Raw genomic sequence first — 13,904 nt, forward strand, 5'->3', positions numbered from 1 at the left:
ACTGCAGAGAAAGGTGAGAATAAGATAAGAAAATGATCCATTACATAGGACAGTGGAAATCAAACAAAAAGACTATCCACCGCAGAGAATGGAGGGAATAAAACAAGAAAACCATCCTCTGCATAGAAAACTAAGATTAAGACGGTAATTGCTTCCCCTGCACAAATAAAAAAAAACCAAAACAACTACACACACACATATATGCACACATAAAACTGCTATGCAAAATTATTCTGGAATAGTGTAGTGGAAATTACCAATTGTCTTCCCCAAAGACGATAAATAATCTGGTGAAAATCTGTAGAGAACATATAAAAATAAAACAGTGGTGTATATATGATCAGGACAATGTAAACATAAAAGCTCTGGAGAATGCACCTATATTAAAGGAATCGTTCACCCCCATATTAAGTGTAACCATACATTTCTAATGTATAGTCACTTTCCCTAATGTGCCTAGTATTTCCCTCCAAAATAGCTGCTGCAGAGGAAATGCTGTGGAAATTTCAACCCGGCCACCTCTTGCCTTTCCTTTGGTGTGGGATGGAGCATAGGTGATGACCAAGGTGCTGTGTCCATCCGGCAGCAGGGAACAGTCGGGGGGGGGTTCAGACTTTCCGAAGAAAAGAGGGCACCAGAAGGGTCACAAAAAATATAATTACTATACTATAGAAATATATAGCCATATTTAATATTGGGAATTGAGGGCTGCCTTAAAGGGGTTTTCCCAAGAACAAAAGTTAATTTTAAAGGTCATTATCCTCAATAGATCTTAGAGTAATAAGTTTCACAGTTACATATGTTTAAAAGAAGCGTGCCCATGCAATGTAGTGTGACCGCAGGTAACCGGACCTCAGGTGACTTCAGTAAAGTGGGGTTCACAGACCTGCATCTCCTGGCAGAACCATGTTTTGGGGTTTTTTTTTGCCAAGATACGCAGATTTGGTGCTCAAAATTTTACACCATACCCAATCTACAACTCCTGGCAAAAAACTGCATCACTACTGCATCATACGGCATGCAATTTTGATGCGGTTTTTTTTGCCAGAAGGTGTAGATTGGGTACAGGAATATGGTGTAAAAATTTAAAATCACCAAAGTTGCATCTATTGGCTCAAAAATGCACAAAAAAGGTTTTCACGCCATTTCGGCACAGTTTTCTGCCAGGAGGTGCAAATTTGGTGCTGAAATGTCTGCACCAGATTTCAGCACCAAATTTGCACCTCCTGGCAAAAAATGTTTTTGTTGCATTTTTGGGCCAAGAGATGCTAATTCGGTGATTACATTTTTACACTTTATTCATGCACCCAATCTACACTTCCTGGCAAAAAACGCATAAAAACTGCATGAGGAATGATGCGGTAGTGATGCAATTTTTTGCCAGTAGGTGTAGAATAGGTGCAGGAATATGGTTTAAAAATTTCAGCACCAAATCCGCATCTCTTGGCAAAAAAACGTGGAGAGTTTAATGAGGTCACCTGAGGTACTCTGAGGTCAGGTTACCTGTAGTCACAGTTGGAGGACTGCAGCTGCGACTAACCTGAGTGATGTCACCGCTGATCGCTGTGGCTCACGCATTCTCATGCTCCATGATCGTGCACTGTGCCTTCAGATGTAGCAGAGCTAGAATTGTCGTGGGACCTCATGTAGATTACGTTGTACCAGCAGGGGTGTTTTGGGGGTTAATAAAGTGATGAAAGACGGTATTTTTTTGTATTTTATTTCAAATAAAGAATTTTTTCGGTGTTTGTGTTTATTTACTTTTACTTACAGATTAGTAATGGGGGGATCTCATAGACCCTAACCATTACTAATCTAGGGCTAAGTGGCAGCTGTGGGCTGCCATTAACTTCTTATATTACCCCGATTGGGATTGCCCTGGTGCTGTGGCAATCTGCAAATACCAGCCTCCAGCTGTGGGGCTTTATTTTGGCTGGGTATCAAAATTGGGGGGGGGGGGGGGGACTGCACGCCATTTTTTAAAATGATTTATTTAAAATAGAATATAAAAAAAACAAAAAATAAGGCCGCATGCAGTTCCTCCTATTTTGATACACATCAAGATAAGCACAAGCCTGGGGATTGCAGCTTGTAGTCGTATGCTTTATCTGTGCTGAGTATAATAATATGGGGGGACTTTATGCCAAATAGTTAATTTATTTCTATACCAATATAGACGTGCAGAGCGCCTGTGATTAGAACCAGTCAGCTGACATGCTGTCACTCAGGGTGGGGACGCGTCTGAGTGTAACCAATCACAGATGCCTGTGGGCGGGGAAAGCAGCGCATATGCAATGAACATAATGCGCAGCACCAGAAGTGAATGCGCTGCCTGAAAGCAGTGTACAGCTGTGCCGAAGCCTTGGTAAGTACAGCGCACTTGCTCCCGTCCCCCTATCCATTCTAGCTACCAACATTTTTAATCGCCGGATTCTGGTCCCCATAGACATATATGGGGACGGGAATCTGGCCTGGAACCGGATTTTAAAAACTGGATCACTGAGATCTGACGGTCCCTGTTATGTGCAAGTCCGCTTATCACTAATTTTTACATGTTCCATTGCCCAGGAGCTGTGGTATAATCAGACCCTGTCGCTACACAGTCAGACGCAGCCATTTCTCAGTACATAGCAGAGGCATATATATAAGATTATCTCAGCACATGAACTTTTTTCTTTTTTTTTACAGATATTCATTTGTGAAAATTATTACAATTCCAAGATCTATTTATTGAAAAGAACTTTATCGGAAAACGGAAAATCCCTGTAACTACTTTTTGCCCAAAAAACAATTTGGCAAAAAAAAAACAAGCATTTCCGTTGTAGGAGTCACAGATCCCGATTATGAATCACAGGATAATCTATTCCAGATATTATAACTGCATAAATAGCGATTCTATGAAATGTTTAATATAGTATTGAACAACTATTATTATGATGTTTCACTTCATTATGGAATTAAATAATTCTGTAGCATTGCATCTTAAATACATGTTTTCCACTGTTCCTCTGTTATTCCTCATGGAAATGTATGAATACATTGTCAACTAGTTGTTAGCATTCCCTTCTGAATGTTCCAAATCCCTGATGCTCACTGGTCAGAGCGAATAGCGAAAACCTATATATTGTATAGATACACACCCTACTGTTACCAGCAAGAAGTTGACTTATTTAATCACTTCCAAGAGAAATAAAAGTGGAACAGTGTAAGGCCCCTTTCACACATCAGTTTTTTTCAATCAGTCATAATCTGTCAAATTTAAAAAAAAACGGATCCGGTGACTGATGCCGCTGGATCCGTTTTTTTCTCATCGACGTGTACTAGCAACGGATTGTGATGAATGGCTTCACGTTTCATCTGTTGTTCGACGGATCCGTCGAAAAATGTTTGGACGTCGAACGGAGACAACTGCCACTAACATTTTTTGTATACGTCAAAAAAACGATTTGGTAGAATGGAAGCCTATAAGCGCAGGACCCGTCGTAATCCGTCAAATGAATCCGGCGATGGATTCGTTTTTTTTTTAATTGAGCATGCTCTAATTTATAATTCAGCCCCCAGCTAGTCGGATCCGTCGCATCAGTTTAGCCCCAATCTGCGACGGGTCCATTGAGAAATGGGATTGTGACTGATGGCAAAAAACTGATGTGTGAAAGGGGCTAATGCAGAATGCAAAGAAGGGAAAACAGGAGAGAAGACGGTCCTCTTTTAGCTCAAGCTCTTTCAGTAAGAACCTTAACGAAGTTTAGAGATGAATACTGTCAGATAGTGCTTGTAGAAAGAAGGACTTTTGCAATCTACAGCCATTCCTGAGATATTTAGGCTATGTGCGCACGTTGCGTAAAAACATGCAGTTACGCTGCGCTTTGTAGCGCAGCGTAACTGCATGCGTCCTGTGGCCCCTGCACAGTCTATGGAGATTGTGCAGGGGCCGTGCGCACGTGGCGTCTAAGAGCGCAGCGCTTCAGCTACTGCCGAAGCGCTGCGCAAAAAGAAGTGACATGTCACTTCTTTCCTGCGCTTTGCCGGCAGCTCCTGCTCTGTCTATGGCAGGAGCTGCAGGCAGAGCGCATGGAATCGGCGCTCACTACGGACATTTCTGCAGCGATCTAAAGCGCACATGTGCTCTTCAGATCGCTGCAGAAATTTCTGCATGGCTTGTACGCAACGTGCGCACATAGCCTTAATATGTTTTTCATTTGCTTACACTTCATTGCCTAGGAGAATGACCATCTCTGTCGTCTAGCTTGTAAGCACTATGAATCTAACCGAGATTAGGAGGCTCACCAAGGTTCACCCAGGATCTTCTCCTAACATCACATAACACTATTGGGCAGTGGTTTTACCCTCTTTTTTGTCGTTTACAGTATACTCCCCTGATGAAATCTACTTAAGGAGGCAGAAACGCATTGGATGGACTACATGGTTTTCAAAGTTACTAGAGTAGAATTACACTTGGGTACTCCCCTTGTCGGGAGTTATGTATGGGAAACGGCAGGGTTAACTAGGAAATCCCATAGTTAAAGGGAACCTGTCACCAGTTTTTTGAGCCTACGAACAAATGCCCGCATCTTTAACTTTCCCTTTGCTGCACTCCACAAATATATAGCAGCTTCTGACTCCCCCTGTAGAACCCAATAAATACCATTTGATATGCTCCCGCAATGTACGTAAATTAGTGTGATCTGGACTGATGGACGTCCTCTCTGCTGCTTATCGCGTCCTGCGTCATTCTCATTACGTCACGCGGCATTTGTGCAGTGATGTTCTATGCTTTGCCCGCAGTAGGGTAGAATAGAGTGCACCTCCAAGAGTTTGCAACGCTACTGCGTAGGCTCCAGATCTCAGTTTACTATGTGGATGGCGCAGGATGCATCATCCATGTCAATCAAAGCAGGAGGATGCAATTAGCACAAACACTGCATCAAGGACGCCCATTGGGCCGGACCACACTAATTTACATACAGCACGGCAGTATATCAAATGGTATTTTTGGGGGGTATACAGTGGGAGTCAGGAGCTGATAGACATCTTTGTGGAATGCAGCAAAGGAACAGCTAAAGCTGGGTTTATTTGTTCATAGGCTCAAAAAATGGTGACAGGTTCCCTTTAAACAGATTGATTGGTTCCCATGGACCTTTCATTTGTTCTACTTGGACTGGGTGAGATCCACTCATTTATTCTATAGCAACCATTTACAATAGTTGGTACATATGTGTATATTGAGAGTACAATACATACACTACGTATGGGAATCCTGCCCACCAAAAGTTTATAACCTTTTGATCTATCACATTTTGAGTCTATACTGTGTTTTTCCCTTGGGTTGCATCCCTGTGGAATTTTAAGAGATTAAGGCCCTGTGCGCACTTGCCGGTTGTTGCCACGGTTTTCCTGCGGTTTTGCTGCATGTTATGTTCATAACATCTCTGCAGTGAATCACCGGCAAAACCTATGGGGAAAAAAAATGCTGTGCGCACTATGCGGATTTTGACAGTTGCATGTTTTGCTGCGGGATTCCTGGTATTTCGCGGTTTCGGGACATAATGTTCATCGCTGTCTGCGGTTTGCAGGGAAGTGATGTCATTACAGGGACAGGAAGCGAAGCAGAGAGTAATCACACACATCACAGACATAGAATACACACACATCGCACTCACACACACAGACAGAATACACATACAAATCAAACGGACATATAAGAAAAAAAACACGCGGGCTCCGCTGTATTTTTACCGTCCAGCCGAGGTAAACACACAGCGGCGGCCTGGTATTCTCAGGCTGGGGATGGCGAGGGACAGGGTTAATGCCCTCCCCCCTCCTGCAGCCGAGAATATCAGCCCGCAGATGCCCCGGCACTGTCGCATCCATTATGCGGCAGTCCCTTAGTGTCCCGGCTCTTCCAGATTGTCATGATGCGGTGGCAATCAGGGTAATAATGAGTTAATGGCAGCGCATCGCTGCCACTAACTCCAGGCTTGATCATGGCAGCATGATCAACCCGTAAGTAAAGTGAATAAACACACACACCATGAAAAAAAGAGAATTTTGTTTACTTACCGTAAATTCTTTTTCTTATAGTTCCGACATGGGAGACCCAGACCATGGGTGTATAGCTTCTGCCTCCGGAGGACACACAAAGTACTACACTAAAAGTGTAGCTCCTCCCTCCGAGCATATACACCCCCTGGATGACAAATCTAACCAGTTTAGTGCAAAAGCTGAAGGAGGACATCCACCCACAAGTAGAGATAGAGCAAAACCCGGAATAACCGGAACCTCTGTCTACAACAACAGCCGGTGAAAACACACGGAACAAGAACTGCCAACAGGCAACAGGGAGGGTGCTGGGTCTCCCATGTCGGAACTATAAGAAAAAGAATTTACGGTAAGTAAACAAAATTCTCTTTTTCTTCATCGTTCCTTATGGGAGACCCAGACCATGGGACGTCTCAAAGCAGTCCATGGGTGGGAAATAAACAGAAACTGAGAAGTAGGCAAAACCTAACTTCACAAATGGGCGACAGCCGCCTGAAGGATGCGTCTGCCCAAGCTCGCATCTGCCGAAGCATGAGCATGCACTTGGTAGTGCTTCGAAAAGGTGTGCAGACTAGACCAAGTGGCAGCCTGACAGACCTGCTGAGCCGTAGCCTGGTGCCTGAAAGCCCAAGAGGCACCGACAGCTCTGGTCGAGTGCGCCTTAATCCCCGGCGGTGGAGGCACCTGAGAACACTGGTAGGCATCGGATATGGCCGACCTAATCCAACGAGCTAGGGTCGGTTTAGAAGCTGAGAGACCCTTGCGCTGACCCGTGGTTAGCACAAAAAGAGAGGTGCACCGCCTAAGAGCGGCGGTGCGTGACACATAGATCCGGAGCGCCCGCACCAAATCCAAGGTATGCAACGCTTTCTCAAAGCGATGCACAGGGGCCGGACAAAGGGAAGGCAATGAAATGTCCTGGTTAAGGTGGAAAGGAGACACCACCTTAGGGAGAAAGTCCGGAGTCGGACGGAGAACCACCTTGTCTTGGTGAAAAACCAAAAAGGGTGACTCCGAAGAGAGCGCAGCCAAATCAGAGACTCTCCTGAGAGAAGTTATGGCCACCAGAAAGACCACTTTCTGTGAAAGTCGAAACAAAGAAACCTCCCTAAGAGGCTCAAAGGGGGGTTTCTGTAAGGCCGTGAGGACCAGATTAAGGTCCCAGGGATCCAAAGGCTGCCGGTAAGGAGGAATGATGTGAGATGCGCCCTGCATGAAGGTGCGCACCTGGGCCAGTCGGGCGATACGCCGCTGGAACAACACTGACAGAGCCGAGACCTGTCCCTTGAGGGAAGTGAGGGATAGTCCTAGCTGCAGACCGGACTGTAGAAAGGACAGGATGGTCGGCAAAGAAAACGGCCAAGGAGCATGGCCGGAAGAGCGACACCAGGACAGGAAAATTCTCCAAGTCCTGTGGTAATTCCTGGCCGATGAAGACTTCCGAGCCTGAGTCATAGTGGAGATGACCTCGGAAGGAATGCCTGAAGCCGTCAGGATCCAGGACTCAAGAGCCACGCCGTCAATCTGAGAGCCGCAGAATTCTGGCGGAAAAACGGACCTTGAGAGAGAAGGTCTGGGCGGTCCGGGAGATGCCACGGCACCTCTACGGACAGACGGAGCAGATCTGGGTACCAAGCTCGCCTGGGCCAGTCTGGAGCAATGATTATGACCCGACGGCCCTCCATTCTGATCTTGCGCAGGACTCTGGGCAAGAAAGCTAGAGGGGGAAACACGTAGGCCAGACGGAACTGGGACCAATCCAGAACCAGCGCGTCCGCAGCCAAGGCCTGAGGATCGTGGGAGCGAGCCACGTAAACCGGGACCTTGTTGTTGTGCCGGGATGCCATTAGATCCACTTCCGGAGTGCCCCACTTGCGGCAGATTGACCGGAACACTGCCGGATGCAGGGCCCACTCGCCGCTGTCTACGGTTTGACGGCTGAGATAATCTGCCTCCCAGTTTTCTACGCCTGGGATGTGGACTGCGGATATGGTGGACTTGGAGCCCTCCGTCCACTGAAGGATGCGTTGAACCTCCAACATCGCCAGGTGGCTGCGAGTCCCGCCCTGGTGATTGATGTAGGCAACTGCTGTCGCGTTGTCCGACTGGACTCGAATGTGCTTGCCCGCCAACAGGTGGTGAAAGGCTACGAGAGCTAGGAGCACAGCTCTGATTTCCAGCTCATTAATCGAGAGGGCTGATTCGGACGGAGTCCAAGTGCCCTGTACTCGGTGGTGGAGAAATACTGCTTCCCAGCCGGAGAGACTGGCGTCCGTGGTGAGGATCACCCAGGACGGAGACAGGAAGGAGCGTCCCTGAGACAGAGAGAGGGGCCGAAGCCACCACTGAAGAGAGCTCCTGGTCTGTGGCGACAGAGCCACTAGCCTGTGCAAGGAAGAGGTCCGCTTGTCCCAAAAGCGGAGAATGTCCAGCTGCAGAGGACGCAGATGGAACTGGGCAAAGGGAACCGCTTCCATTGACGCCACCATCTGACCCAGCACCTGCATGAGGTGCCTGATGGAATGACGGCGGGGCTTCAATAGAGAACGCACCGCCAGATGAAGGGACTGCTGTTTGACTAAGGGCAGCTTCACAAGTGCCAGCAGAGTCTCGAATTGCATCCCTAGGTACGTAAGTTTCTGGGTCGAGGTCAGAGTGGACTTGGGCAGATTGACAAGCCACCCGAATTGAACAAGCGTGGCGAGAGTGAGCGAGACACTCCGCTGACAGTCTGCACTGGATGAAGCCTTGACTAGAAGGTCGTCCAGGTAAGGAATCACTGCCAACCCCTGGAGGTGCAGAACCGCAACCACTGCTGCCATGACCTTGGTGAATGCACGAGGGGCCGTGGCTAACCCGAAGGGGAGAGCCACGAATTGGAAATGTTCCTCTCCGATTGCAAAACGTAGCCAACGCTGGTGTGAAACTGCAATTGGCACATGCAGATAGGCATCTCTGATGTCGATGGATGCTAGAAAATCTCCTTGGGTCATTGAGGCAATGACCGATCGCAGAGATTCCATGCGAAAGTGCCGCACCTGAACATGCTTGTTGAGAAGCTTGAGATCCAGGATGGGCCGGAAGGAACCGTCCTTCTTGGGGACTAGGAAGAGGTTTGAGTAGAAACCTCTGAACCGTTCCCGGGCGGGAACCGGAACAATTACTCCGTTGGCCTGCAAGGATGCCACGGCCTGAGAGAAGGCGGCGGCTTTGGAGCAGGGGGGAGTGGACAGAAAAAATCTGTTTGGCGGGCTGGAAGAAAATTCTATCCTGTAGCCGTGGGAGATGATATCCCGCACCCACTGATCGGAGACGTGTTGAAACCACACGTCGCCAAAGTGGGAGAGCCTGCCACCGACCAAGGACGTTGTTGGCGCAGCCAGATAGTCAAGAGGAGGCTGCCTTAGTGGCAGCGGCTCCCCCGTTCTTCTGAGGACGCGGCTTCGCGCGCCAGCTGGGTTTTCGATCCTTGGCTGAGTTAGTGGACGAGGCTGAGGGCTTAGAGGATGACCAGTTAGAGGAACGAAAGGAACGAAACCTCGACTGGTTCCTGCCCTGGACAGGTTTCCTGGTTTTAGTTTGTGGCAAGGAAGTACTCTTCCCGCCAGTAGCTTCCTTAATAATTTCATCCAGGTGTTCACCGAACAGCCGGGACCCAGCAATGGGGAGCCCAGCAAGGTACTTCTTGGAAGAAGCGTCTGCTTTCCACTCTCGAAGCCACAAGATCCTGCGGATCGCGAGGGAATCAGCGGAAGCCACCGCCGTGCGGTGAGAAGCCTCCAGAATGGCAGACATGGCATAGGATGAAAAAGCCGAAGCCTGGGAAGTTAAGGCAACCATTTCGGGCATAGAGTCCCTGGCGAGGGAATGTATCTCCGCCAGAGAAGCAGAGACTGCCTTAAGAGCCCACACTGCTGCAAAAGACGGGGAGAACGAAGCCCCTGCCGCCTCTTATACAGATTTGGCCAGAAGGTCAACCTGGCGGTCAGTGGGATCCTTAAGTGAAGTGCCATCGGCCACCGATACAACTGTCCGGGCTGAGATTCTAGATACCAGAGGATCTACCTTTGGTGAATGAGCCCACTCCTGAAAACTGGAGTGGTTAAAAAACATACTCCTTGCTCTCTTAGGTGGGGTAAACTGGTGTTTTTCTACCAGAGAGGCTTGTTTCTCTGACACTGGTGGATTGAGGTCCAGTACGGAATTAATGGACGCAATCAAGTCACTAACATCCGCATCACCCTCAGATAGATCAATGGGGTACATAGAGGTAGCGTCCGAGCCCACAGTAAAGGCATCCTCCTCGCCCTGCAATTCAGCTCGTGAATCAGAGCCGTGGGACGAGGAAGGAGAAGAGTCCCTGCGTCTCCGTTTAGGAGGACGGGGTCCGGGAACAGATAAAAAATCCTCTGTGAGCTCTGCAGAGCGAGTCGGAGCAGCAGAGGCGCACTGAGAAGGGGGCTGATGCATGGTCAGCAGAGTCCGGGACAGATGTCCCATGGAGTCGGCAAAGGACTGGGAGATAGCTTTAGAAAACGATGCTACCCAAGCCGGGGGTTCAGCCACCGGGGCTGGAGCAGCCGGAGGGACCCCTGGGGAGGCTCCAGGCTGAGACACCACCATGTTAGAGCAGGCATCACAATGTGGATATGTGCTCGGTTCAGGCAGTATGAGCTGACATGCAGTGCATATAGAGTAAAGCCTTGCAGCCTTGCTCCTAGTGAGAGACATGCTGCTGAGGTGGAGGCTCTGCAGTAAAGAATACACTCCTTCAGAATGACCCCCAGAGAGTGTATAATAAAGTCCACAACCAGAGGTTGTGGCTTACCAGACCGCTTTTGTGTGCCCTCCGGATTCCACAGCTTGGACCCCCAGACAGATGCAGTAGCTGCAGAAGCCAGCGCCGATCAGTGTGTGAACGCTGATAAAATGGCGCCGGAGTGAGGAGGGGGGGGTGGGGTTTAGTCCAAGAGCGGGAACCGGAGGGCCAAGGAGAAATAGAGGGGAGGGGAACATCTCCTCAGAGAGGAGTGTCCTCCCCTCTGCTGAACGGCCGTTGGGCGGCGCCGCACTGTTCCCCTGCATGACTGACATGCAGGGGCACTGAAAACGAAACTAGGCCGCATCTGAAGCCGGGGCCTAGATTTTCCCATGCGGCCGACGAGCAGGCACCCTCGGCGCGGTTCTCAGGAAAAAACCAGAGAACCGGCCGGAAATCACAGCAAAGTGAAATAACACACTCTCCCCACAATAAATGTACAAGGGACCCCTGAATAACGTCTCAATACTTAGCTTATGAGACGCAGGGCCAGGTCCCTGAGGGGTGAGCGCTCCGTCCGGCAGGATCCTGAAAGGGCTGCGGATGGAGACCGGTCTCCTGCAAAGCAGTGAGAACCGTGATGGCTCCCACTTCAAGCCAGAGCCTCAGGGGATGGTGAAGGAGCGCGGCATGTGAAGGCTCCAGCCTTGTAAAATCAACCTTAACAGCACCGCCGACACAGTGGGGTGAGAAGGGACATGCCGGGAGTCCAGATTGGACCCGCTTTTCTTCCAAATCTTTGAAATCAAAAATCAGATGAGAATGCATGTGTGTGTGTGACCTCCTGAACACAAAGCATTGAACTGGTTAGATTTGTCATCCAGGGGGTGTATATGCTCGGAGGGAGGAGCTACACTTTTAGTGTAGTACTTTGTGTATCCTCCGGAGGCAGAAGCTATACACCCATGGTCTGGGTCTCCCATAAGGAACGATGAAGAAATCCTTTATTTTAAATAAAAGACAAAAAAGCTTGTTGCACCCCTTTATTAACCCCTCCCAAACACACAGCTCTGACGTAATGCAGGAGGTCCTACGATGCTTGCATCCAGCCGCAACTGACACACAGCGCTGAATGCAGCCTCGTAACGAGCCTGCAGAGAGGTAACCGCAGGTCATTTCTCATGGCCGGTAATATGAACACACTACCGCCGGGAGAAATGCAGCGTGTCGATTGTTGATTGATCTGTCCTCTCTCTATCTATCTATCTATCTCAGAAGGAAATGACTTTTTTTTTTCTTTTCAATGTGCTTTATTGCATTGAATGCATTAAAACACATGTACAAACCCGCATGCGGCAAAACCGCGGCAATACCACGAACAATACTGCGGTAAAACCGCGGCAAACCGCATGTGGTTTTCGGGTGCGGTTTGCCGCGTTTTTTTTTACCGCGGGTGCGGTAATCTTTCAGACCCTGCGGAATTTTCTTAAGAAAATTCCGTTTTCCAGTGCGCACAGGGCCTAAAAGTTATATTTTAAAGGGAACCTGTCAGGTACAAAATGCATCCGGAACTGCTCGTAATTCTGGGTGCATATTGCACCTGACCGGTTCCCTTTAAGAGAGTTTCTCTTTGCTGATACCTATCAATCTGAGAAATTGGATCTTGACATATACAGTCGGTATCCCCTACTACAAGAGATTAGGAGGTAACAGCACCCTCCAGGAATCCTGCCATGCTTCAAAACAGTGCTAGCAATCAATAGAGAAGATCTTGAAAGGAATGCATGTGTTCTGTCTACCAGCTCTGGTCAGTCTCCAAGGCAACAAGCTATAAACATAAGAAAAGTGTTAACATCTGAAGAATAGTTGGAAATTATAATGAGCTATATATTGCAAATTTGCTTGTATTATGAAGATGGGTGGGAATAACCCTTTTAATGTTCACTTTAAATAGGTAGTTTTAAGTTGAAAACCAATGACCTATTGAGGCATGTAGGCATCAAAGCATCGCTGCCCGTTCTCTATAAGATGCAGCAACCAGCCGTTCTAGCCTTGGCAGTCTCGGCATGCCATATACTACAAAAGTCAGTAAAAATAGGAGATTTAAGGCTGGGGCCACACGGGGATTACTGCGATCCCCTCGCACGACACTCGGCTCACGCTGGCAGTACAGCAGAGCAGAGTGTCATGCTAGTGTCCCTGCGACTGAGGTCCGACTGTGCGAGCGGACCTCAGCTGCGGGGTGGGGGGCCGGCACTGAAAAAGGGAGGAAGGGATTTATCTCCCTTTCTCCTCCGTAGCCGGCTATTGCCATTCTCGCACTGCACTCACGGTACACCGGTGTACCGCGAGTGCAGTGCGATTTTTCTCTCGCCCCATAGACTTGAATGGGTGCGAGAGAAAGAGTCTCGCATTACAGTTGCAGCATGCTGCGATTGTTTTCTCGGTCCGATTAGGGCTGAGAAAATAATCGCTCATGGTCCAAGTAGAATGCGATGTTTTATCGCACTCCACTCGCACCGTTTTTCTCGCTGTGTGTCTTAAGCCTTATAGTGTGACTACAGCTTGATGTTTACCTTCTATCAAATGCAGAGCTGAGCTGAGCTCTATCAGGGCCCCGAGGAACAACTCCGACCCAAATCTGGTGTTTTTCGATAACGTGTGGGTTTTCCAAAGACACTGGAAAAGGGCTGAAAATTCAGAAAACAGAAAAAGTATCAGAAATGTAATAATAAGCAACAGCAGCTTGACCATCAAAAAGATACAAATATGTATATACATCATCCAACCTATGGCTCTCCCCTTCTCGTGACACTACACTCTCCCTCATGTGTTACTTGACTCACATCTGCATTTCCATGGTGAAAGAGCTGAGGGGGCACAAGGTCCCGCTGGTCAGAATAATGCTCCGTACTCCGTATCTCACTAGGTCATTCATCGTGTAACCAGGACTGAAGCACCAGTAGCTCAGCACCTTGCCTTTAAGATGAAAGAAAAAAAAATTGGAAAAATGTGACTAAGTTACAATATCCACGGTGCAAATGTATGACTGACAAAGAGAGACATGAATGTCAAACTACTGTGGCGCCACCTATCATGAGAAAAA

At 48.3% G+C, this 13,904-nt stretch overlaps 1 protein-coding gene across 4 annotated transcripts in view; it reads right to left on the minus strand.

Moving 5' to 3' along the window:
- Positions 1-13,904, minus strand: part of RTEL1 (regulator of telomere elongation helicase 1) — a 286,946-nt gene that overhangs the window by 182,917 nt on the left and 90,125 nt on the right. For all 4 annotated transcript variants that reach the window (XM_075350498.1, XM_075350499.1, XM_075350496.1 and 1 more), the window contains exons 16-18: positions 13,645-13,777; positions 13,375-13,488; positions 258-298 (exon numbers count right to left, since the gene is read on the minus strand). In XM_075350498.1, coding sequence (XP_075206613.1) covers positions 258-298; positions 13,375-13,488; positions 13,645-13,777 — 288 coding nt within the window. The remainder of the gene's footprint in view (positions 1-257; positions 299-13,374; positions 13,489-13,644; positions 13,778-13,904) is intronic.

Source organism: Anomaloglossus baeobatrachus, chromosome 5 (assembly GCF_048569485.1).
Source record: "Anomaloglossus baeobatrachus isolate aAnoBae1 chromosome 5, aAnoBae1.hap1, whole genome shotgun sequence".
Classification (NCBI taxonomy): Eukaryota; Metazoa; Chordata; class Amphibia; order Anura; family Aromobatidae; genus Anomaloglossus; species Anomaloglossus baeobatrachus.